At 43.3% G+C, this 25,704-nt stretch overlaps 2 protein-coding genes across 3 annotated transcripts in view; one reads left to right on the forward strand and one right to left on the reverse strand.

Annotated features, from left to right (window-relative positions):
* ccdc92 (coiled-coil domain containing 92) overlaps window positions 1-14,536 on the forward strand; it is a 48,419-nt gene extending 33,883 nt beyond the window's left edge. For both annotated transcript variants that reach the window (XM_041203324.1, XM_041203323.1), the window contains exon 4: window positions 13,128-14,536. In XM_041203324.1, the coding sequence (XP_041059258.1) occupies window positions 13,128-13,906 (779 nt within the window). In that variant the 3' untranslated portion in view covers window positions 13,907-14,536. The remainder of the gene's footprint in view (window positions 1-13,127) is intronic.
* Window positions 14,537-19,915: 5,379 nt separating this feature from the next.
* Window positions 19,916-25,704, reverse strand: part of dnah10 (dynein axonemal heavy chain 10) — a 317,805-nt gene continuing 312,016 nt past the window's right edge. The window contains exons 75-79 of the mRNA XM_041203322.1: window positions 24,854-25,065; window positions 23,219-23,386; window positions 21,635-21,815; window positions 20,640-20,785; window positions 19,916-20,353 (exon numbers count right to left, since the gene is read on the reverse strand). Of these exons, the coding sequence (XP_041059256.1) occupies window positions 20,207-20,353; window positions 20,640-20,785; window positions 21,635-21,815; window positions 23,219-23,386; window positions 24,854-25,065 (854 nt within the window). The 3' untranslated portion in view covers window positions 19,916-20,206. The remainder of the gene's footprint in view (window positions 20,354-20,639; window positions 20,786-21,634; window positions 21,816-23,218; window positions 23,387-24,853; window positions 25,066-25,704) is intronic.

Below are 25,704 nucleotides of genomic sequence, written 5' to 3' on the forward strand. Positions count from 1 at the left end.
GTGGCTACAAGAGCAGGTGAAAGTCTAGGAATCGTGCGATGAGTAACTCAGCTCTTGACTCCCCAAAGCCTGCCCACCATCTACAAGGCACAAGTCAGGGGTGTGATGGAATACTCCCCACTTGCCTGGATGAGAGCAGCTGCAACAACACTCAAGAAGCTTGACATTGTCCAGGGCAAAGCAGCCCGCTTGATTGGCACCACATCCACAAACATTCACTCCCTCCACCACCAACGCACAGTGGCAGCAGCATGTACCATCTACACGATGCACTGCAGGAATTCACCAAGGCTTCTTCGACAGCATCTTCCAAGCCCATGACCACTACCATCTAGAAGGACAAGGGCAGCAGATAGATGGGAACACCACCACCTGGAAGTTCCCCTCCAAGTCACTCACCATCCTGACTTGGAAATATATCACCGTTCCTTCACTGTCGCTGGGTCAAAATCCTGGAACTCCCTTCCTAACAGCACTGTGGGTGTACCTACACCACATGGACTGCAGCGGTTCAAGAAGGCGGCTCACCCCCACCTTCTCAAGGACAATTATGGACAGGCAATAAATGCTGGACCAGCCAGTGACACCCACATCCCGTAAATTAATAAGAAAAGGGAAAGAGCAAAATTCCATGAACAGCAACTGGAAGACTAGTCAGTGAATCTGTTAGTGATTTGTTTTGAGGGAGGAATGTTAGCCCAGACACTGGGAGTACTAAAAGGAAATGCTGTGGGGATAATGCTGTTTTTCTTCAGATTGTCGTGGAATCTTTAATACTCACCTGAATCGCAGTAATTAGCTTGTGCATTGCAGTTTAATGCATTATTGAGAAGAGAGCACCTCCACCTGTGCAGTACCCAATCATTGTGGTTATAGGGACTCTGGCCTCAGTGAGACTATTAAACCTGTAACCTTCCAAAGAGGCAAGATCAACAACTGAGCCAAACTGACATGTGAAACTGAGACACTCCCATGGACTCTCAGTTATAGCCTCTGAAATCCTGTCAGCTGCCCGAAGGTTACCCCAGTTCAAGGTGATTTAGACAAGTTGAGTGAGTGGGAGATGCAGTATAACGTGGATAAGTGTGAAATTACCCACTTTGGTAGGAAAAACAGAGTAGCAGAGTATTATTTAAATGGTGATAGATTGGGGAATGTTGGTGTACTAAAGGATCTGGGTGTCCTTGTACACCATTCATTGAAAGCAAGCATGCAGGTGCAGCAAGCAATTAAGAAGGCAAGTGGTATGCTGACCTTCATTGTGAGAGGACTCGAGTACAGGAGCAAGGATGTCTTACTGCAGCTGTACAGGGCCTTGGTGAGACCACACCTGGAGTATTGTGTGCTGTTTTGGTCTCCTTATCTAAGAAAGGATATACTTTCCATAGAGGGAGTGCAGCGAAGGTTCACCAGACTGATTCCTGGGATGGCAGGATTATCGTATGAGGAGCGATTGGGCAGACTAGGCCTGTATTCACTGGAGTTCAGAAGAATGAGAGGGGATCTCATTGAAAGGTATAAAATTCTGACAGGGATGGACAGACTGGATGCAGGGATGATGTTTCCTCTGGCTGGGGGTCTAGAACAAGGGGTCACAATCTCAGGATACGGGGTAGACCATTTAGGACCGAGATGAGGAGAAACTTCTTCACTTAGAGGGTGGTGAACCTGTGGAATTCTCTACCATAGAAGCTTGTGGAGGCCAAGTCCCTGAATATATTTAAGGAGGAAATAGATAGATTTCTGGACTCTAAAGTCATCAAGGGGTATGGGGAGAGAGCAGGAGTACAGTGTAGAGATAGAGGATCAGCCATGATCATATTGAATGGCAGAGCAGGCTCGAGGGGCCAAGTGGCCTACTTCTCCTATTTACTATGTGTCTATGTTTCTGTGTCCCCTGGTTTTAGACTCACCAGCCACAGGAAACATCTTATCTGCATCCACACCCTGTCAAGCCCTGTGAGAATTTTGTAAGTTTCCGTGAGGTCACCCTTTACTCTTCGAAATTCTGGGAACATGGGAGACTTATAAAGAAGGCAAATGCACATGGGATACAGGGCAATTTGATAAGGTGGATTCAAAATTGGCTTAGTTGTAGGAGACAGAGGGTGATGACAGAAGGCTGCTTAGGTGACTAGAAGCCAGTGTCCAGTGGCGTACTACAGGGATCTGTGCTGGGTCCCCTATTATTTGTCATTTATATAAACTACATAGATGACTATGTCGAGGATATGATTAATAAGTTTGCAGATGACACAAAGATTGGCCAGGTGGTTAACAGTGAGGTTGAGTATCTTGGGCTACAGGGAGATATAGACGGGATGGTCAAATGGGCAGATTAGTGGCAGATGGAATTTAGCCCTGAAAAGTGTGAGGTGATACACTTTGGAAGGAGTAATTTGACAAGGAAGTATTCAATGAACGGCATGACACTAGGAAGTCCTGAGGAACAAAGGGACCTTGGCGTGCGTGCCCATAGATCTCTGAAGGCGGAGGGGCATGTTAGTGGGGTGGTGAAAAAGGCATATGGGACACTTGCCTTTAACAATCGAGGCATGGATTACAAAAGTAGGGAGGTCATGTTGGAGTTGTATAGAACCTTGGTGAGGCCACAGCTGGAGTACTGTGTGCAGTTCTGGTCGCCACATTATAGGAAGGATGTGATTGCACTGGAGGGGGTGCAGAGGAGATTCACCAGGATGTTGCCTGGGATGAAACATTTAAGTTATGAAGAGAGGTTGGATAGACTTGGGTTGTTTACGTTGGAGCAGAGAAGACTGAGGGGCGACCTGATGAATGTGTGCAAGATTATGAGGGGCATGGACAGGGTGGATAGGGAGCAGCTGTTCCCCTTAGTTGAAGGGTCAGCCAAAAGGGGACATAAGTTCAAGGTGAGGGCCAGGAGGTTTAGAGGGGATGTGAGGAAAAACTTTTTTACCCCGAGGGTGGTGACGGTCTGGAATGCGCTGCCTGGGAGGGTGGTGGAGGCGGGTTGCCTCACATCCTTTAAAAAGTACCTGGATGAGCACTTGGCACATCATAACATTCAAGGCTATGGGCCAAGTGCTGGTAAATGGGATTAGGTAGGTAGGTCAGGTGTTTCTCACATGTCGGTGCTGACTCGATGGGCCAAAAGGCTCCTTCTGCACTGTGAGATTCTGTGAAATGTAGACCCAGTCTCCTCAATCTCTCCTAATATGACAATCCCACCATCCCAGGGATTAATCTGGCGAACTACTGTTGCACTCCCTCTATGGCAAGTATATCCCTCCTTAGGGGACAAAACTGTACATAATATTCCAGGTGAGGCCTCACCAAAGCTCTATACAACTGCAGCAAAACATCTTTACTCCTGTACTCAAATCCCCTTGTGATGAAGGCCAACATACCTTTCCCCTTCTAATTGCTTGCTGCACCTACATTCTAGCTTTTAGTGACTCATGAACAAGGAAACCCAGGTCCCTTTGGACACCTGCACTTCACAATCTCTCTCCATTTAAGAAATATTCTGTCTTTTTGGTTTTTCTACCCAAAGCTAATAACATCACACTTATTCACATTATATTCCATCTGCCATGTTCTAGCCCATTTATTTAGCTCATCCAAGTCCTCTTGAAGCCTATTTGTGTCTTCCTCACAACTTACATTCCCACCCTGTTTGGTGTTGTAAGTAAATTTGGAAATACTGCTGTTGGTCCCCACATCCAAATCATTGATATAGATTGTGAACAGCTGTGGACCCAACACTGATCTTTACAGTACCCCCTTTAGTAACAGCCTAACATCCTGAGCTCATTCCCCTTTTAAACCCCAATTTAAAAACTTAGCCTGTACTATAACACCAGAGTGTTTGATCTTGATGTGTACAACAGCTGATCTTTCATACACTTGCTGAACTTTTTTGTTAAATTTAGTGTAATTTGAGAAGTTACTGTGATCTTACAGTTCAGAAGTTTAGGTTAAAAACTCACTCTGCCAAGCGAATGCTTTGATTTGTGTTAAACTGATATCAACAGTGTGATTGGAATCAGGCCCTGTGCTTGATGTTGGCAATGGTACATCAGGCAGACACAGTAATGGTGGAGATGCTTTGCTCGGTTAGAAACCAGCCAGGTGAAACATGCCTCATTGTAAAAAGAGCCCGAGGTGAATGAACATCTGTCAACTGACCCAATCTACCCAAGATTTGTTTTATTTATTAACTGATGCTAGTGGCAAACAAGTTAGTTTATTGGTAGTTAGTTTGTAATCCTCTGAAAGGAGAATGAACATTAAATCTTTTAGGATTGTCCTAAGTTTTGCTTCACCAGTGGTGCTCATGACCTGAGAGTGATTAAAACATGCAAGAAGGGAAATATTACATGTGTGGTGAGTGTCATATTACAAACATAAGAACAGGAGTAGGCTATTCAGCCCATTGAGCCTGCTGCACCATTCAATTAGATCGTGGCTGATCATCTACCTCAGCACCATTGTCCTGCGCTATCCCCATATCCCTTGATGCCATTAGCCTTCAGAAATCTATCAATTTCTAAACTGAACCTGCTCAATGATTGAGCTTCCACAGCCCTCTGGGGTGGAGAATTCCAAGGATTCGCCACCCTCTAAGTGAAGAAATTCCTCCTTATGTCAATCCTAAATGGCTTGCCCCTTATTCTGAGACTGTTTCCCCTGCTTCTGGACCCACCAGCCAGGGGAAACATCCGTATCTACATCCACCCTGTCACGCCCTGTAAGAGTTTTGTAAGTTTCAATGAGATCACCCCTCATTCTTCAAAACTCTAGGAAATACAGGCCCAGTTTCCTCAATCCCTCCTCATAAGACAATCCTGCCATCCCAGAGATTAGTCTGGTGAACCTCAGTTGCGCTCCCTCTATGGCAAGTACATCCTTCCTTAGATAAGGAGACCAAAACTGTACACACTACTCCAGGTGCAGTCTCACCAAGGCTTTATACAATTGCAACAAGACGTCTTTACTCCTGTACTCAAATCCCTTTGTGATGAAGGCCATCATACCATCTGCTTCCTAAATACTTGCTGCACCTGCGTGCTAACTTTTAGTGAATTATGAACAAGGAAATCCAGGTCCCTTTGGATACCCGCATTTCACAATCGCTCTCCATTTAAGAAATATTTTGACTTTGTTTTTTCTACCAAAGTGGATAACTTTACACATTCACATTATATTCCATCTGCCATGTTCTAGCCCATTCATTTAGCCTGTGCAAGTCTGCTTGAAGCCTCTTTGCATCCTCCTCACAATTTACATTCCCACCTGGTTTTGTGTCATAAGCAAATTTAGAAATATTACAATTGGTCCCCACATCCAAATCATTTATATAGATAGTGAACAGTTGTGGCCCCAGCACTGATCCTTGCAGTAACTCACGAGTAGGAGCCTGCCATCTTGAGAATGACCTGTTTATTCCTTCTCTCTGCTTTCTGTCTGTTAACCAATTCTCAATCCATACCACATAGATTACTCCCAGTCCCACATGCTTTAATTTTGCCTACAACCTCCTGTTTGGGACCTTATCAAAAGCCTTCTGAAAATCCAAATACACCACGTCCACTGGTTCTCCTTTATCAATGCTAAAAGTAATATCCAGATGAAACTCCAACAGATTTGTCAAAGATGATTCCCCTTTCATAATTCCATGTTGACTCTGCCCAATTTTACCATTATTTTCTAAATGTCCATTTATCACATCCTTTATAATAGATTCTAGCATTTTCTCTACTACTGATGTCAAACTAACAGGTCTGTATTTTTCTATTCTCCCTTTTCCTCCCTTCTTAAATAGTTGGGTTACATTTGCTACTTTCCAATCTGTGGGAACCTTTCCAGAATCTGTAGAATTTTGAAAGATAACCACCAATGCTTCCACTATTCCTCTAGCCACCTCCAACACTCTGGGATGTAGCTTATTTGGTCCAGGGGATTTATCAACCTTTAATCCAATTAGCTTTTTGAGTACTACCTCTTTATTAATACTAATTTCTTTTAGTTCCTCAGTTTCACAAGTCCTATGATACATAAAGAACAGTGAGTATGTGCATGATCCAAAAGGATCCTAAGCCATCCAGTGGTTTTCAGGTTTCTCACAGGAGTAGGTCTGCTCTAACTGTTCAATTTTTTGAGCAGAGTCAACCTTCCACCAGAGCAGGAGCAGTAATCCCCAGTGTGTGCTGGATTTAGGGCTATTATGTGCAGTAATAAATGATATTTAACAACACAGCTAACAAAAGAATGAAAGATTGCCAGGGAAAGTGGTAAGCTACAGGATTGGGATCAATTTAGAATCCAGCAGAGGAGGACCAAGCAACTGATTAAGAAAGGGAAAAGAGAATATGAATACAAACTAGCGAGGAAAATGAAGGCCGACTGTAAAAGCTTTTTTAGATACGTGACAAGGAAAAGATTAGCTAGGACAAATGTGGGTCCATTACAGGCAGAAACAGGAGAATTTATAATGGAGAACAGGGTTATGGTGGAGAAGCTAAACAATTACTGTCTGTCTTCATGGAAGATGATACAGAAAATCCCCCAGAAATACTAGGGAACTAAAGGACCATTCACCCCTTCCAGCCTCCTTCTGCCATTCAAGTAAATCATAACTGATCTGTACCTCAACATGTCTTTTGTCCATACCCTTGGCCAACAAAAATCTATTCTCGGCGTGGAAATGTCAGTTTGCCCAGATTTCCATTATTCTTTGTGTAAAAGAAAAAGTGCTTTCTGACTTCCCTCTGGACAGTCAAGCTCAATGATAGATTTTGCTCCCAGTACTCCACAACCAGAGGAAATAGTTTCTCTGTGTGTATCCCATTGAATCACTTAACTGTGCTCCAGGGAATGCAAGCCTAGTCTAGGCAATGTGCTCATTATTTAACCCTTTCAGCTCGGATTTCATTCTGGTGAATTTACACTGCACCCCCTGCCAAGCTAATATGGCCTTCCTGAGGCACAGTGACTCCGGAGCCCAGATGGGGTCTGAATAAGCTTCCATACAACAGAAACTTTTCCTTAAGATAAAAGCAAAAAACTGCGGATACTGGAAATCCAAAACAAAAATAAAAATACCTGGAAAAACTCAGCAGGTCTGACAGCATCTGCAGAGAGGAACACAGTTAACGTTTCGAGTCCGTATGACCCTTCAACAGAACTAAGGAAAAATAGAAAAGAGGTGAAATATAAGCTGGTTTAAGCGGGGGTGGGACAGGTAGAGCTGGATAGAGGGCCAGTGATAGGTGGAGATAACCAAAAGACGTCACAGACAAAAGGACGAAGAGGTGTTATTATCTAAGTGATATTATCTAAGGAATGTGCTAATAGGTGACATTAAGGGTAGAAAGCAGGACGAGCAAGATACAGATAGCCCTAGTGGGGGTGGGGTGGGGGGAAGGGATCGAAATAGACTAAAAGTTAGAGATAAAACAATGGATGGAAATACATTTAAAAATAATGGAAATAGGTAGGAAAAGAGAAATCTATATAAATTATTGGAAAAAAGGGGGGACCGGAAAGGGGGTGGGGAAGGAGGAGAGAGTTCATGATCTAAAATTGTTGAACTCAATATTCAGTCCGGAAGGCTGTAAAGTGCCTCAAGTTCTGTCGAAGGGTCATGAGGACTCGAAACGTCAACTCTTTTCTTCTCCGCCGATGCTGCCAGACCTGCTGAGTTTTTCCAGGTAATTCTGTTTTTGTAAAGTGCCTAGTCGGAAGATGAGGTGCTGTTCCTCCAGTTTGCGTTGAGCTTCACTGGAACAATGCAGCAAGCCAAAAACGGACACGTGGGCATGAGAGCAGGGTGGAGTGTTGAAATGGCAAGCGACAGGTCTGGGTCATGCTTGCGGACAGACCAAAGGTGTTCCGCAAAGCGGTCACCCAGTCTGCGTTTGGTCTCTCCAATGTAGAGGAAACCGCATTGGGAGCAGCGAATGCAATAGACTAAATTGAGGGAAGTGTAAGTGAAATGCTGCTTCACTTGAAAGGAGTGTTTGGGCCCTTGGACGGTGAGGAGAGAGGAAGTAAAGGCATCCGCCCTCACACCTTCCTCTCCCTCCCAGAAACATGATAGGATCAGCCCGTGTCTTCACTTATCACCTCACCAGCCTCCGCATTCAAAGGATCATCCTCCACCATTTCCGCCAACTCCAGCATGATGCCATCACCAAACACATCTTCTCTTCACCCCCCTGGCAGCATTCCACAGGGATTGTGCCCTCCGGGACACCCTGGTCCACTCCTCCATCACCCCCTACACCTCAACCCCCCCCCACGGCACCTTCCCATGCCACTGCAGAAGGTGCAACACCTGCCCCTTTACTTCCCCTCTCCTCACCGTCTAAGGGCCCAAACACTCCTTTCAAGTGAAGCATCATTTCACTTGCACTTCCCTCAATTTGGTCTACTGCATTCGTTGCTCCCAATGGGGTTTCCTCTACATTGGAGAGACTAAATGCAGACTGGGTGACCACTTTGCGGAACACCTTCAGTCTGTCTGCAAGCATGACCCAGACCTCCCTGTCGCTTGCCATTTCAACACACCACCCTGCTCTCATGTACACATGTCTGTCCTTGGCCTGCTGCATTGTTCCAGTGAAGCTCAACGCAAACTGGAGGAACAGCACCTCATCTTCCGACTAGGCACTTTACAGCCTTCCGGACTGAATATTGAGTTCAACAATTTTAGATCATGAACTCTCTCCTCCATCCCCACCTCCTTTCCGGTCCCCCCGCCCCCTTTTCCCCAATAATTTATATAGATTTTTCTTTTCCCACCTATTTCCATTATTTTTAAATGTATTTCCATCCATTGTTTCATCTCTACCTTTTAGCCTATTTTGATCCCTTCACCCCACCCCCACTAGGGCTATCTGTACCTTGCTTGTTCTGCTTTCTACCCTTAATTAGCACATTCCTTAGATAATATCACCACCTTCAACATCTCTTTGTTCTTTTGTCTGACATCTTTTGGTTATCTCCACCTATCACTGGCCCTCTATCCAGCTCTACCTGTCCCACTCCGCCCCCCGCCCCCCTTAAACCAGCTTATATTTCACCTCTTTTCTATTTTTCCTTAGTTCTGTTGAAGGGTCATAACGGACTCGAAACGTTAACTGTGTCCCTCTCTGCAGACGCTGTCAGACCTGCTGAGTTTTTCCAGAAACATTTCCTTGCCTTTGTATTCCAGGCCCTTAAGATAAAGGTGGCCTTTTTGATTACTTTTTGTAACTGTTCACTAGCTTCTAGTGATTTATGTACATGACAGACCCAACCAAACACCTCCACGGTTCCAACTCTCTCACTATTGAAAATTCTAAGCTTTGGTATGATCAATGTTTACTGAAATATCCCAGACAAAGGGGTGAATCTGCCTTTAAGCTTATTTAGTTCTTATTAGCTGGATTTCCAAATCTTTTGTTGTAGCGGTTTTCCATAAATATCATAGAAATGATGAGTTATGTTGATTTGCTGAAAATTTTCAGGATATTGAGGGGAACTGATAGGCTAGATAAAAACTGGTTGCACTGGTTGGAGAGTTTAGATCTCGGGGGCAGAGTCTGAAAATTAGAGCCAGACTTCTCAGGAGTGAAATTAGAAAACCTCTTCACATCTAAGAGGGTGTTCAAGGAGGCAGCTCACCACCACCTTCTCAAGGGCACCTAGGGATGGGCAATAAATGCTGACCCAGCCAGCGAAGCTCAGATCCCACAAACAAACGAAATAACTGGACAGCTGAGAGAATTAATTTAATAACAATTCATGTGCTTTACTATATTTTATAAATGCTCCCTGTCAGAAGTGGAATTTCAGATTTGACATTGTGGGAATGATACAAACTCACTGACTATTGCCCAGTTTTAATCCACAATTCCTGATGTTGGCTGCTATTTACCTATGTTCCAGGTTCTCTGTTATAGAACACAAAGCACATTCAGGCATCCAGGCAATTAATCACAGGATCTACAGGAGCAGCTTTCTGTCACAAGCAGACACTCTGTTTGGAACACTCTTTTTTCAAATGGCAATTGAGCCAGATTAATTGTTAATTTTAAATATGAGATTAATAGATTTTTGTTCACCAAAGCTATGAATGGATCTGGGGGAAAAGTGGGTATATGGGGTTAGGTTGTCCCATTGAATGAAGTAACACACTGAAGGGGCTGAATGGCCTCTTGCATTGTAATAATCTATGATTGATGCCTGTGGGGTGGTGTTTGTTTGTGACAGAAAGCTGTTCCTGTAGATCCTGTGATTAATTGCCTGGATGCCTGAATGTGCTTTGTGTTCTATAACAGAGAACCTGGAACATAGATAAATAGCAGCCAACATCAGGAATTGTGGATTAAAACTGGGCAATAGTCAGTGAGTTTGTATCATTCCCACAATGTCAAATCTGAAATTCCACTTCTGACAGGGAGCATTTATAAAATATAGTAAAGCACATGAATTGTTATTAAATTAATTCTCTCAGCTGTCCAGTTATTTTTTTTGTTCATGGGATGTGGGCTTCGCTGCCTGGACCAGTATTTATTGCCCATCCCTAGTTGCCCTTGAGAAGGTGGTGGTGAACTGCCTTCTTGAACCACTGCAGTCCATGCAGTGTAGGTACACCCACAGTGCTGTTAGGGAGAGAGTTTCAGGATTTTGACCCAGCGACAGTGAAGGAACGGTGATATATTTCCAAGTCAGGATGGTGAGTGACTTGGAGGGGAACTTCCAAGTGGTGGTGTTCCCATCTATCTGCTGCCCTTGTCCTTCTACATGGTAGTGGTTGTGAGTTTGGAAGGTGCTGCCTAAGGAGCCTTGGTGAATTCCTGCAGTGCATCTTGTAGATGGTACACACTGCTGCTACTGTGCATCGGTGGTGGAGGGAGTGAATGTGTTGTGGCTGTGGTGCAAATCAAGCGGGGCTGCTTTGTTCTGGACGGTGTCAAGCTTCTTGAATGTTGTGGGAGCTGCACTCATGCAGGCAAATGGGGAGTAAGCCATCACAGTCCTGACTTGTGCCTTGTAGATGGTGGACAGGCTTTAGGAAGTCAGGAGGTGAGTTACTTATTGTAGGATTCCTAGCCTCTGACCTGCGCTTGTAGCCACAGTATTTATATGGCTGGTCCAGTTCAGTTTCTGGTCAATGGTAACCCCCAGGATGTTGATAGTGGGGGATTCAGTGATGGTAATGCCATTGAACATCAAGGGGAGATGGTTAGATTCTCTCATTGGAGATGGATTTTGCCTCTTGGAGTTATTCGCAACACCCCCTTGTTAATACACAACTATTGCCTCTGAGATTGAACCAAGACCTGCCTTCAGCTGAAGAGACCAAAGACTTTACAAACTCAAACCAGCACTCCAAACCTGACCTGCTTTCTCCTAGCTAGCCCTATATTAAACATTTATTCAATGTTTTACTAAAAAGATTCAATGGTCTCAATACTTCCCCATAGTAAAGCACCCATTGCTTCAAAACTCTTTGCAGGAGTTAATGAAATTATCCAATCTGTAAAATATCATTTGACTATAGAAAAAGTTCACGTTAGTAAGAGATCAGACCGCTGGTGTCATCTCTCGCTTTAACAGAACTTGGTGTTACTTTCACTGAGAGGTTATGTTGATGGAGATGGTGGAAGAGGTTCATGTGCAACATAAACATCTCTGCATTTCCAGGAAGTTCCCTGTGATATTAGAAGCAGAGACTTGGGTCTGTTCTTCTCTTCTCTGCCCAAGGACACTGCAGCTTCTGCTGTCTGGCTTGAATCAACTAGTTTGGAGAGAATGTGGGATTACCCTGGTCTGAGGGCTTCAGCTAGTGAGGTAGGTCATCAGGAGCCCTGTACTATTGATATTTAATAATCAAAATTAATGTTTAAGTAACCCAAATGTCTCCCTGTAGAGAAATGAGAGTTCATGATGCTTTTGTTGTAGTAATATTCAGTTCTTATACCAAGTGGTGCTTTCTGGGGCCACTTTACAATACTGAATACACCCTGAGGACAACCTTGGGATTTTTTAGTAAGTATGCAACAATATTCCTGCTGGAGGAGATGGGCTAACACAGCAAAGACCTTGGAGAACAAAGTCAATGACCAATCATATCCCTGACTCGATTACTCTACATAGATCCAGGATGGACGTGATGGGCCAGATGGCCTCTTCCTGTGCTAGTATGACTCTGTATCCCCTCATAACTACTCTTCTGGTAAGTGGATTGTGTTTGAGGCACCAGCTCTGGATGTTTTTGGTTGCAGACCTGGTTTCCATCCACAAGATGAGGGATCCTTATGAGTGCTGAGGGTTGTGACAGAGAAGTAAGATTTCAAAGTTGTCAACCTTTATCTGTAAAAGCTCATTGGCAGCATCATTGTTTGCAAAGGGCAGCAGGGAAGGAGCTTAGGATTCTCCAGAGAGGAGAGGGAGAGAGAGGACAAGGGAGGAGAAACCATTTCACACTTAATGTGCTTCACTGAGACAGGTAGCATTCATGATGTTAACTAGTCTTCTTGAAGGAATGTTTGGTTGATTCTAGGAAAGTGTTTATGTGGTATGACTTTCAGATAATCTGGGAAAGTGTTTTTAGAACAGGTGTCAGCATGGAACCTCTGACAGGAATCACCATGACACAAGGGAGAGAGGGACTTTGGCTAGTGTGGTTGGCTGAGTGTCCAGCAAGATCTGCATTGTGACCAAGAAATAAAGCCATTGCTTCATAGCGTATCCAGTGTCTGGGAGCATTCTCTGGACACCTCAAATATATCTTTATGTGAAATCAGATACTATCCTGCAACATGTAACTGATGGAGGTTTGTGGGCAAAATGCCAACATTTGATGGAATTACACATTTTGCAGTCTAACCTCAACCATGCAATACAGAGCTTTAAACCTTAACCCTGTGTCTCCCACTACAGACTAATACTGGCAGCTTCAGTGTGGCCACACATCCTGCACTGCAAACAATTTCTTATATAATATTGCAAGCAGTAATAGAAGAATGTGCTAGAAATACACTGCGGTTCTATCAATGTCTAAGAGAAGGTTGGGTCAGAGCCCTGATAATTATTTTATTAACTGTTTTCCATCAGCCTTTATCTTAGCTTCTCTGGTGTATGTTTTATTTTAGGTGAGTCAAGAAGTGAAGAATTAAGGAAAAAATATGAAGAACTTGAATCTCAGCTAAAAGCCAAAGAAGATGAAAATAATGAATTGATAAAAGATTTGGAGAAGAAAAATGCAGTGATATTAGTCCTGGAGAACACTATGAAGGAGCGAGAGAAGAAATATTTAGAGGAGTTAAAGTTGAAGAGTCACAAACTCAGCATGCTGTCCAATGAGCTGGAACAGAGAGCGAGCACCATTGCGTACCTCACCTCCCAGCTCCACGCAACTAAGAAAAAGCTGATGTCATCAGTCACTGGGGCCTCAGACACCTCATCTGCTGCAGGCTCAGCATCAACCAACTATAAGCCATCTCCACCCAAAGACAAGATGCCAGAAACCCCAAGGCGTAGAATGAAGAAGAGTCTTTCAACTCCATTAAACACGGAGTTTGCAGAAGTTTACAGACTTGGAACTGATGGAAGAAAGCTTATGTTGCGCTCTGAGCCTTTAGATGCTATGCCAGACCCAACACCGTTCCTACAGGCACGGGAGTCTGCTGAAGCACATTTGATGAAGGAGAGGCCTTTACTAATTCCACCCATTCCTTCCGAGCGTGGCTCTGTGGAGCAACAGAGCCCAGCCAGAGACAAGCAGCACAAGCCACATCACATTGGAGTGGCTCATCGAATCCCACATATTGCCACATCACAGAGTCAGCCTGAAGTGGAAACACTTGCAGTCGACCAGGTTAACGATGGGAAGGTGGTTAGGAAGCATTCAGGGACAGACAGAACTGTGTAAAAGGACTGCTTTACCTTGGCTTAGTTGCTTTTATATGCTGTGCACAAATATAGACAAAACTTCACTTGCAGCAATTTTTTATTTTGTTTTTAATGACAGAGAAAATACGAATGCCAAACTCTGACACTTTATGGGAAAACAAACCTGCACAGACTCATTCTGAATTTCATTTTTTTTGGGTCAAGTTGTGAGTAGTTAAACAGTGGCCAAATATGTAATGTGCTGCTTGCTTCTACTAGTAATCTAATTGCACTTGTGGTTTGAGAAAAGCAAGATCACAGTTCACTTGCTGTTGCACTAAGCAGGTATAATCACTAAAAGAGAGAACTGATATAAACAATGCTAACACACACAACTTGCAGCTAAAAATGAAACTGTTTACTCTAATATAATGTTAATGGTTGAAGGTCCGAGTAGCTGTACCTCTAATATAGGCCGTCTTTTGTCACATTGTGTGTTGTGGATCTTCTGACAAAGCCTCAACTGGCAGCATGTAAATCATCGTCTCTGTGTATGTACTATGTGTCGTGACCATAAGAGGAACAAATCTTTACAAGTTTCTTCAGGTCATAACTGCATTTATACAAAGTTTGATTTTGTAATCCAATTAAATGACTATTGATGATCTGATTCATTGGTTTCCGAAAGTCATTCCCTTTGTAGCCTTAACACACGAGGTTATAAGCACAAGATTTCATTCAACACCAAGAGATGCAGGAGACAGTGATGACATGGGCAGTTTGGGACTGCTCATATTTACTATTTACAGAACTGACCTGGGTTTGCAATTTCAGTACTAAAATTGGATGATTGCATCAAACTGCAGGGGGAGGGGGACATGGCAATGTGGAAGGCTGCAGATACCTGGATAGTTACAGATCAAGATATAAAAATGTGAAATAAAGCAAGCTAGAACGATAGGAAGAGAAAACCCATTTTAAATGGCAATGGAGAAACAGGGAGACCTTGAGTAATCCTGAATTAAACCAAAGAAAGAAATGCTCACCCTGTCCAAGCAGCATCTATTTCATTGAAGGATCATCGATCTGAAAGGTCAGCCTGAATTTTCCTGGCTCCAGTGTGAAGCGAGACAAATAGTGGAGAACCATGTTGGGAAGCTCCCCAGCGCACTTCCCCAGGGAGAGATGTGGATTGACCTCCCACTGAACAGAAGTGGGTAGCCAATTTAAATAAATAAGGCCCCAATTAGGGGTGATGTTTTGGGTTTTACTGGCCAACCACCTCTGCCTGAAAAACAGTCCCACAATACTGATCAGTCCTGGCAGCATCAGAGTGAAAGAGACCCCCTTTCAAGAGAAATGATGCAATTGTGGATCTGGAGGGGTTTCCCCTCTGATCTGAAGGACCTGCCTTCTCAGTCCCCCTGAGTTATTAATTTAATTTTACTCCTCTGAGCATCCCTCCATGATGAGGCATCCTCGAGGTCTATTACTTGCCTCAGCAGCACCCAACTCGCCCAATATGGAGCTAAGACTCCAGAGCAGCAGCTCACTGTGCCATCAGCATCTATGGCCCTCCTGCCCTATTTAACTGGTTGCCTCTGCTGTATAATTAGGCGGCTGCCTTTAGGAAAATAGCTCTGCCACTCTGACTCGGGGCAAGTGCAGCCTCAGGACCACCATTTGGTCCCGATGTTGTGTTCTTTATTCTTTCATTAGATGTGGATGTTGCTGAAAAGGCCAGCATTTGATATCCATCCCTAACTGCCTTTGAATTGAGTGGCTTGTTCAGCTATTTCATAGGGCAGTTAAGAGTCAACCACAGCGCTGTGGGTCTGGAGTCACATGTAGGCCAGACCAGGTGAGGACAGCAGATTTCCTTCCCTAAAGGGCATTAGTGAACCAGATGGGTTTTTACAACAATCGATAATAGTTGTCATGCTCACCATTACTGAGACTAGCTTTACAATTCCAGATTTATTAATTGAATTTAAATTCCACCAGTGGCTGTGGTGGGATTTGAATCCATGTCTCCTGAACGTTAGCTTGGGCCTTCAGATTACTAATCCGGTGACAATACCACTATTTCACCACCTTCCCCCCCACAAAGGGGCCTTGTTCACTCTGATGCAGCCAGACCTGTTGAGCATTTCCAACATTTTGTTTTATCAGATTTGTATTTTGCTTTTGAGGTAAACTTCAGCTCATCCAAACTCTCATCAGTTCCTGTTCACCCTTTATCCCTCTGCTCACGGATCTACATTCGCCCTTTTCCAGCAGCATCTCAATTTTAAAGTTCTCATACTTGTTTTCAAATTCCTCCTTGGTCTTGTCCCTCCCTCTCTCTGTAATTTCCTCCAGCTCTACAACCCCTCCCAGATATCTATTCCTCTAATTCTGGCCTTTTGTGCTTCTGCGATTTTAATTGGACCATGTCTTTGTCTTGCTAAGGTCTGGACTTCCCTCCCGAAACTGCTTCACTTTCCTTTTTATTCCTTTAAGATGCGCTCTAAAGCCTATCTTTTCACCCAGCTTTTGATTACCTATATACCTCATTATGTGGCTGTGTCACATTCTGGTTGATAAGACTGCTATGAAGAGTCTTGGGATGTTTAACAACATTAAAAGTGCTTTTGCATTAAAAGCAAATTTTACACTCTGCTTACTTAACTTCTAATTGTATAAGAATTTTTGTCTGTCAGCTGACCATGGCCTTTGCTAGAAATATGTTTTGAGCCATTTTACCTGCACTCAAATTTCTTTCGTTGAGGAATTGTAGTTTTCACTTCCATTTTCTCTGTAAACCATTGTTGTTTAATGACATTTCTGACTCTGCAAACCTAGGTTCTTTTGAATTACAAGGTTTTGTTTTTCCTCCCTATATATCCATTCGAGATTTTTCATGATAAATGTCTCTTCCCCAACCACACCCCTGCCCAAAAAGATTTAATTTGATTCCTGGTGCTGGGTTTTCAGTCCAATGGAACTTGTGCCAGTCTAGGCTGTCATGATCCTTCTACATGTTTCCCCCCACCCTCACCCTTCCCCACCACCTCAGCTGTTTTACTGAATTTCTGTCTATGAGACAGAAATGAAGACATGCAGCCTGACCGCTGGACAGCTAATGAAGTTCTTATTCGAGTGTGGTCACTGTTGCAAGAAATGTGAGCCAATTTGCACACAGCAAACTCCCACAAACCGTAATGTGACAGTGATCAGATAATATTGGCCAGGACGCTGGGGCAATCTCCCCAGCTCTTCTTCAAAACATCTGAGATCTTTTACATCCACCTGAGAGGTCAAATGGGTCCTCTGTTCAACATGTAATCCAAAAGATGGCACTTCTAATAGTGTAGTACTCCACTGGAGTGTTAGTGTAGGGTTTTGTGCTCAAATCCTGGAGTGGGGCTTGAACCCACAACATTCTGACTCAGGGGCAAAATTACTACTCTCAGAAACAGCTAACCTGTAACTGTAACACTTACAACTGCCAAACCTGATTTGGTTATGACAACTATCTAAGATTGAGGCCTGCTGCATTATGATTACACATTGTATTCAGACCTCATTCCTTATGTGAAATAAAATCATTTGTGTGAGACATTAATAAGGGATCTAATGATTAACCCAACTGAAGATTGCCATTGAGTGGGGTGGGGGTGGGGGGGGGGGGGGCAGCACAGTGCTCTTGAATTAAAGTGTTATGTAAGATGACTTTTTTTATTCTTTCATGGGATGTCAGCTTTGCTGGCTGGGCCAGCATTTATTGCCTATCCCTAGTTGCCCTTGAGAAGATGGTGGTGAGCTGCCTTCCTGAACCACTGCAGCCCAGGTGGTGGTGTTCCCATCTATCTGCTGCCCTTGTCGTTCTAGATGGTAGTGGTGATGGGTTTGGAAGGTGATAAAGAGCATTGGTGAATTCCTGCAATGCGCCTTGTGGATGGTACACACTGCTGCTACTGCTCGTTGGTGGGGAGGGAGTGAATGTTTGTGGATGTGGTGCCAATCAAGTGCTCTGCTTTGTCCTGGATAATGTCAAGCTTCTTGAGTGTTCTGGGAGCTGCACTCATCCAGGCAAGTGAGTGATATTCCATCACACTCCTGACTTGTGCCTTGTAGATGGTGGACAGGCTTTGGGGAGTCAGGAGGTGAGTTACACGTCGCACGATTCCTAGCCTCTGACCTGCTTTTGTAGCCACAGTATTTATTTGGCTAGTCCAGTTCAGTTTCTGGTCAATGGTAACCCCCAGAATGTTGATAGTGGGGGATTCAGTGATGGTAATGCTATTGAATGTCAAGGGTCGATGGATTCTCTCTTGTTGGAGATGGTCATTGCCTGGCACTCGTATAGCATGAATGTTATTTGCCATTTGTCAGCCCGAGCCTGGATATTGTCCAGGTCTTGCTGCATTTGTGCATGGACTGTTTCAGTATTTGAGGAGTCACGAGTGGTGCTGAACATTGTGCAATCATCAGCGAACATCCCCACTTCTGACCTTATGATAGAAGGAAGGTCATTGATGAAGCAGCTGAAGATGGTTGGACTGAGGACACTACCCTGAGGAACTCCTGCAGTGATGTCCTGGAGCTGACCTCCATCAATCACAAACATCTTCCTTTGTGCTACGTGTGACTCCAACCAGCGAAGAACTTCCCCCCTGATTCCCATTGATTAGGGCTCCTTGATGCCACAATTGGTCAAATATGGCCTTGTTGTCAAGGGCAGTCACACACACCTCACTGTGGGGGTTCAGCTGTTTTGTCCGTGTTTGAACCAAGGCTATAATAAGATCAAGAGCTGAGTGGCCCTGGTGGAACACAAACTGGGTGTCAGAGAGCAGGTTATTACTAAGCAAGTGTCACGTGATAGGATTGTTGATGATCCCTTCCTTTATTGATTGAGAGTAGACTGATGGGGCGGTAATTGGCCGGGTTGGATTTGTCCTGCTTTTTGTGTACAGGACATATCTGGGCAATTTTCCACACGGGCGGATGCCTATGTTGTAGCTGTACTGGAACAGCTTGGCTAGGGACATGGCAAGTTCTGGAGCACAAGTCTTTAGTACTATTGCTGGAATGTTGTCAGGGCCCATACCCTTTACAGTATCCAGTGCCTTCAGTTGTTTCTTGATATCGTGTGGAGTGAATTAATTTGGCTGAAGACTGGCATCTGTGATGCTGGGGACCTCAGGAGGAGGCCGAGATGGATCATCCACTCGGCACTTCTGGCTGAAGATTGTTGTAAATGCTTCAGTCTCATCTTTTTGCACTGATGTGCTGGGCTCCTCCATTAATGAGGATGGAGACATTTGTGAAGCCTCCTCCTCCAGTGAGTTGTTTAATTGTCCACCACCATTCAGGACTGCAGAGCTTAGACCTGATCCATTGGTTGTGGGATTGCTTAGCTCTGTCTATCACTTGCTGGTTTCATGGTCATCATTAGACTTCTAATTCCAGATTTTTATTGAATTCATATTCCACCATCTGCTGTGATGGGATTCAAACCCAGGTCCCCAGAGCATTAACCTGGGTCTCTGGATTACTAGTCCAGCGACAATGCCACGATGTCATCACCTCGCCCCACCCCCCCAGTGTGGGTACCTACATGGTGTAGATACCACAGAATTACCAGCTTCTGACCTGTTCAGTGTAGCCACATATAGCTAGTTGATTTCAGTTTCTGGTCAATGGTAACCCCCCCCAGGATGTCGATAGTGGGGGATTCAGCAATGGTAATGCCATTGAATGTCGAGGTTAGATTCTCTCTTGTTGGAGATGGTCATTACCTGACACTTGTGTGGTGCAAATGTTACTTGCCATTTGTCAGCCCAAGCCTGGATGTCCAGGTCTTGCTGCAGTCATTAATGGTGTTGAACACTGTGTACCTTCATATGATAAGGAATAGATGGATGGGTAAGCCCACAGCTATGATGTGAGAACAGTGCAAACAACAACACTTTTCTTTCTTTTGTTTTTATTTATGGAAGTAAGTAGGATTTATTTTATATAAAAATACAAACCAAGTTCCATAAACTGAACGCTGGGCATGTACAACAATTAATAAGCCTCCCTGAAATAGATCGACATATCTATGAGTTTTATTACCATACATTGTCATTTTAATTCTCTCGTTTTTTGTTTGTTGGCAAATTACTGTTCAGATTATTGTATATATAATTACATTTAGATTATACTTTGAATTCCTCACATTATATTAGAATTTAAAAATTTACCACTCAAATTAAATTGTTGTTAACCAAGACCTTTACAAAATAAAGCAAATAATGAACAGTCCATAAACGGTACTTGTTGCTAAAACATGCAGTGTGAACCATGTCTTTCAGTCAGAGTTCAGGGTCAGACAGACACCCTGCAGCACCCAGTGCGAAATGTGCTTGGTGGTGAAGAGATCAGCTTCAAAAACTAGACCAACTCCCATTGCATTTCGTCGCAACGATGTTGTGTATACCGGAGTCCATAAAGTGTTCTGTGTGAAAATGAAAAATACAACAAGAGAGTTTACAGTTGCTTTTAGAAATGATCACATTGATCAGACAAAGGAGCATTACCATTTTAAAAACATTTTTAAAGGTTTAAAAATTAAGTTGTGATATACAACAATTAGTCTAAAAGACCCTGTTTAAAACAAGGACCAGAGAGAAGTCCCACAGTGATGAGACATCAGCAGATCCAGTGAATTCAATGTCCAGAAGTGTCGAAACTCATTCTTCTCAATTCTTCCTACCTCTCACATTCAGTCAGCTGTGACATACCTGCAGTTTGAGCCGATGAGCTTCGATGGGGATCACCTTGAGAACAGGGAGTTCAGTCACCAGCTCCTTCGGTTTGCTCCTAATCAAGCAACTTTCTTCAGTATCCCACGCTGCTCCTTCCATATATAAACCAGTAATAAAACAGCCTGCAAAAGAGTAATGAAAGGAATTAACGCACCATGAAACTGTGATACAGCTTCACTGAGGGAGTGTAGTTAAAGCTGTGGATCACCCTGGAAGAAGCTTACTATTCATTCTAAACCTGTCACTGTCCATTGGTTTCATTAACTCAACAGCGGAGTTGGGAATATGGTTAATAAACTTGCAAATGATATTAAAATCTGTGTAAAACACTGGAGGAATTATATTTAACCTCAATATATATACTCTCATTGATTTGTGTTAATCTAAGCATTCAGTACAAGCCAAAGGATACTATTCCACTATTATACAAGTGGCTGATTAGACTGTATCCAGCGTTCTGGGCCCAGTTCTACTCTCTTTGCCTTGTGAGTGATACAGTGGGCTCGGTAGAGGAGAGGAGAGCTAGGGGAATGATTCCTCAATTAAAGAGGCTCAGCTACTCAGATCAGTTTAAAGAGCTGGGTCTGTTTACAGGTAACACTTGGTCCATGAGCTTTGTCACTGTGGTCGGCCTTGCTTGATGTTGGCAGAGTCCCTGTGTTTATGGTCCTGTAAAGGTGGGTAATAGTTCAGCCAATACAGCCCCACATTCAAAATTGAACGGAGAATTTGGAGACTGTGGCATTTTATAAATACATGTTTAATCTTTCTGATCTGAATAGGCTACAATGTCACATTACCACTTGTTAATAAATCCTCAAATTAGCTCATTCTAGATTATCAAAGTATTTTACTTGTACCAACCGGTGCGTGAAATGTTTAATAATCTGCCGGCGCTCTCCATACAAGCACAACATTTGCGGCTTTTCTTAAATTAAACCTCAAAGAATAAAAGACTGCTTCTCACCCACCTTGTCCAGGTCGCTCCATGACATCATCAGCAGTCGGGTATTTGGTAACTTGTGTATAAAGTGTGGATCGATCGAGGGGCCAGCTATTCTTCCGGCAGGTTGCCTGAACCAGAGCAGTGAGATACGATTCTGGGATGTGTAATCCAGACAACCAGATTACATTGGGTTCACTTTCATCAACCTGTAAATTATTTTTGTTAGAAAATCAGACAAGAAAAATGATGATTAACCAGTTCTATATCAAAAATTGGTTTGCAGACTTTTTAAAATTGAAAGATACAGAAGTATTATTCTAATGCTGTCCTGACCAGCCTCCCATCTTCCATCCATCATTAACTTGAGTTTATCCAAAACATCTTCTACCCATGTCTAAGTCACACCATGTCCTGTTCACTCAGTCCTGTGCTTGCTGACCTACACTGGTTCCCAACCCAACAATGCCTCAACTTTAAAGTTCTCACCTTTTTTTGTTCAGATCCCTCCATGGCCTCTCCCTCTCCCGATTTCTGTCACCTTCTCCAGCCCCATAAGCCTCTCTGTGCTCCTCCATTCTAGCCTCCTGAACAGCCACAAATGTCATCGTTCCACCAGCGGAGCCATAGCTACTGTCTGGGTCCCAAGTTCTGGAATTCCCTCCCTAATCCTCTCTGCTTTACTCTCCTCTTATAAGACACTCCTTCCTTAATTCCTAACTCTTTGACCAAGTTTTTTGATCACTCAAGTAAATACTCCTTTTGACACTAAATGTTTTCTGATAATACTCGTGATAAGCACCTTGGGATGTTTTTATATTTACTTATTTACACAACTTGTTGTTGTTGTTGGCACAGCCAGAATCCCAGAGCTGCACAGGGGAGCTGCAAACCGGCCTGTCTGGAATGAGCTGTCACTATAAAACAAACTGAGCCAATAATAAACCCCAGTCACACCCACATCACAGGCTGGTCCCGGCAAATAAAGAGTCCAAGCAAGAGCAGCTACAGATTGGACCACTAATCTCCGAGCCTCTGGCTTGCCAGACTCAGGTTATTAGGTGCTTAAGAAAAAGATGGCCTCCCAGCTCTGGGTTTCCTCCTGGCTCACTACAGAGCATCCCCTCCAAGAGGGTCTTGGTCCTGCTGCAAGGATCAGCACCTATTGCTGAAGATATCTCTGGATCAGAATTCCCCAGGCCACAGAATGGTAACTGAAGTAGGAGGGATCTACACTGTCCACTCTTTACTATACTGTGTGAAAGCTTCAGAAAGCTGGGCCCTGGGAGGTTGGAGCCTGTTCCAGGTACAGACCCAACTCCAGCCCTGGGCATGTTTCAGGAATCCCATGAGCCAGTGGACAGGCAGTGTGAAGGGGCTTTGGTCTCGATCTTTTTCTAGATTTTTATAACAAAGGACTTAATTGGGAAAATTAGCCCTTGACTTCAGTGGAAATATCCTGGGGGATTTTGGAAATATCCTGGGGGATTTTGCTGCATGAAATTTGACTAATTTAAACATTTGTATGTTTATTTGTTTCAGCTACTGGAAACATCCTGATTAGTTGAACAATGTAAAGATATCTCCCCCTGAGATTTGTTTTGACACTAACCCATGACATGTACTGGTCAAACCTCCTCTTGAAGTGGATCATCCAGTTCCCGAGTGATTTGAGGGTGTCAGGAGCTAGTCTTCTCCAGATTGCGGGAATATGACCATTAAAGAGAGCTCGTGCCACTTCATCCAGCTCACTGCTCATTCCCACTTCACCAGCCAAAGCCTGCAACATGTCAGCATTCCAGCATCAACCAGAGGTTCAAAAATATTAACATCTCATCAACTGTTAATAATAGAGCAACTCTACTTTGTTCAGGCTCATGTCAGGCTGACTGCAATACAGCAAAACACTTCCATTACTGTTTAACATTAGCCATGATCTTATTGAATGGCGGAGCAGGCTCAAGGGGCCAAGTGGCCTACTCCTGCTCTTAGTTTGGATGTTTGCTCTTTGGTGTTTTAGATTGAATTGTCCTGGGCTGTAATTACTGCTGGAGCCAGGTAAATGCTGCTCCTGGAAGTCTGTTTATCATTGCCTCCCCTAGATCACGTAGCAGAAACACGAGGAAGTATCTTACTTTGATAGTTTGGCTGTGAGATGTAACATGGGCATAAATTTGTAAATATTTAATTTTACTTGTAGGGTTATGGCCAATTTAATAGACAACACTTTCCCTTTAAAAGTAGCTTAATGTTAGTTTTCTAGTTACTTTTCCTCTTGTAATAAATAGCACACAACCACACAGCATTAGAAATAAAGACATAACATTAATAACATTGTCCCCTCATCCCATCTCCCAGTCTGCAGCCTCTAGACAAGCAATGCAAGTTGGAACAGACAGAATTTACAGAACGGTGCAAAGCAGAATTCTAAATAATTCACACATGGTTGAAAGCCAATGTTTTAAAGGCCCCTCGGAGAATGAACAATTCCCCTTCCACTACTCCTTAAAGTCTATAAAATAATCTCACCCATTTAATCATGCCAACACACATGCTGAGCTCCCCCTCCATTTAGTGGAGGCACCATCCCATTCAGTTTAAATGGATTAACTCCTCTGTTAAAGTAGTTGGGAGAGAATTCAGAATTAAAAGTGCTGATCATATAATGACAGGATTATCCAGCCTTGTGTGAACTGGACAAAGAAAGAGAGGAAATCAGGCAGATGTTCAAAACAATGAGGGGTTTAGAGACAATGAAATATTAAAACTGATTTGATTGGCCAGTGAGTCAGTAACCAAAGACAGAAAGGTAATCCCACACTAAAAGAACGAAGGAGAATCTGTTTCTGCAGAACATCAGCCTGGATGAGTGGGCAGAGCCGAACCCATAACAACTTTCAACTGGAAGTGGGACAAAAATTTAAAACAAAAATTTCAATGGATATGGAGAGGGGAAAAGAAAATGAGACAAATTGGATAATATTTTTCAGAGCTGGCATATACACGATGGATTGAATGGACTCCTCTGTGTTATTTGTTTCTCAGTGATCAGAGAAAGCACAAGGATGTTTTCAAAAGGGGGAACTCTTGTATGAAGTAAAATTCTCCTGCCCACCAGTACTAGCAAACTTGTGGTTGGAGTAAATAATCAGCTTTAAGCTACAAACATTCACTGGTTATCAGTGGCAAATTGTAGATTTTAATAAATGTTACTGAATTCTCAGAGAACCCAGTGCAGCACACCTACCCTCTGTAACTCCATCAGGGACCGGGACATACGATCAGTTAGAAGGTTGAAGCGCTCTAGTTCTTGAAGCAGCACCACCGTGGTTGGTGTAATTTGCAATGCAAATTTTTTATAGATAGTGTCAAGATCAAACAGGATTGGAAGCTTGCTTTCGATATCCTTAGCCACATGGCTAATGTACTCATCACGAGCCATCCCAGTGCCAGACTCCCCTACACACAAAAACATTTGATTATTTCACCAGAATACAGAAGGTCATTAAATATAACAAAAGCAAAATACTGCAGATGCTGGAAATCTGAAATAAAAGATAGGTCTGGCAGTGCCTTTCAATGACTAATCACTTTGTCCTTGTTTATATGTATACTTTGGACACCAGAGAGATGTGTGATTAAATGGTTGCACAGACCTCCTCACCCAGTAGTTAAAACTACAACAGTAAGTTGCATTTATATAATGCCGTCAAAAGTAGTAAAAGATCCCAAGGCACTTCACTGGAGTACAAACAAAATCCGACAATAAGCCACATAAGGAGATTCCAGGACAGATGACTGAAAACTTGGTCTAAGAGATAACGTTTAATAACTACTACTAGCAGTGCCTTGAATGCAAAAAAAACAGCACAAATGGAAAGAGAGCGAAGAACTAAAGGCCCTCCATGGACACAGAAAGAGATTAGGAGGAGCTATTAAAGGTTTGGTCAAAGAGAGTTGGTTTTAAGAAGGTTATTAAAGATGGAGAACAAATTAGAGAGGCAGAAGTGTTAAGTTTGGAGTTCCCACTATCTTACCCTCTAGACAAGGGACAGTTGCCCCATAGAGAGTGGAGTGTTACCCCATAGAGAGGGGAAT

Source organism: Carcharodon carcharias, chromosome 13 (assembly GCF_017639515.1).
Source record: "Carcharodon carcharias isolate sCarCar2 chromosome 13, sCarCar2.pri, whole genome shotgun sequence".
Taxonomy (NCBI): domain Eukaryota; kingdom Metazoa; phylum Chordata; class Chondrichthyes; order Lamniformes; family Lamnidae; genus Carcharodon; species Carcharodon carcharias.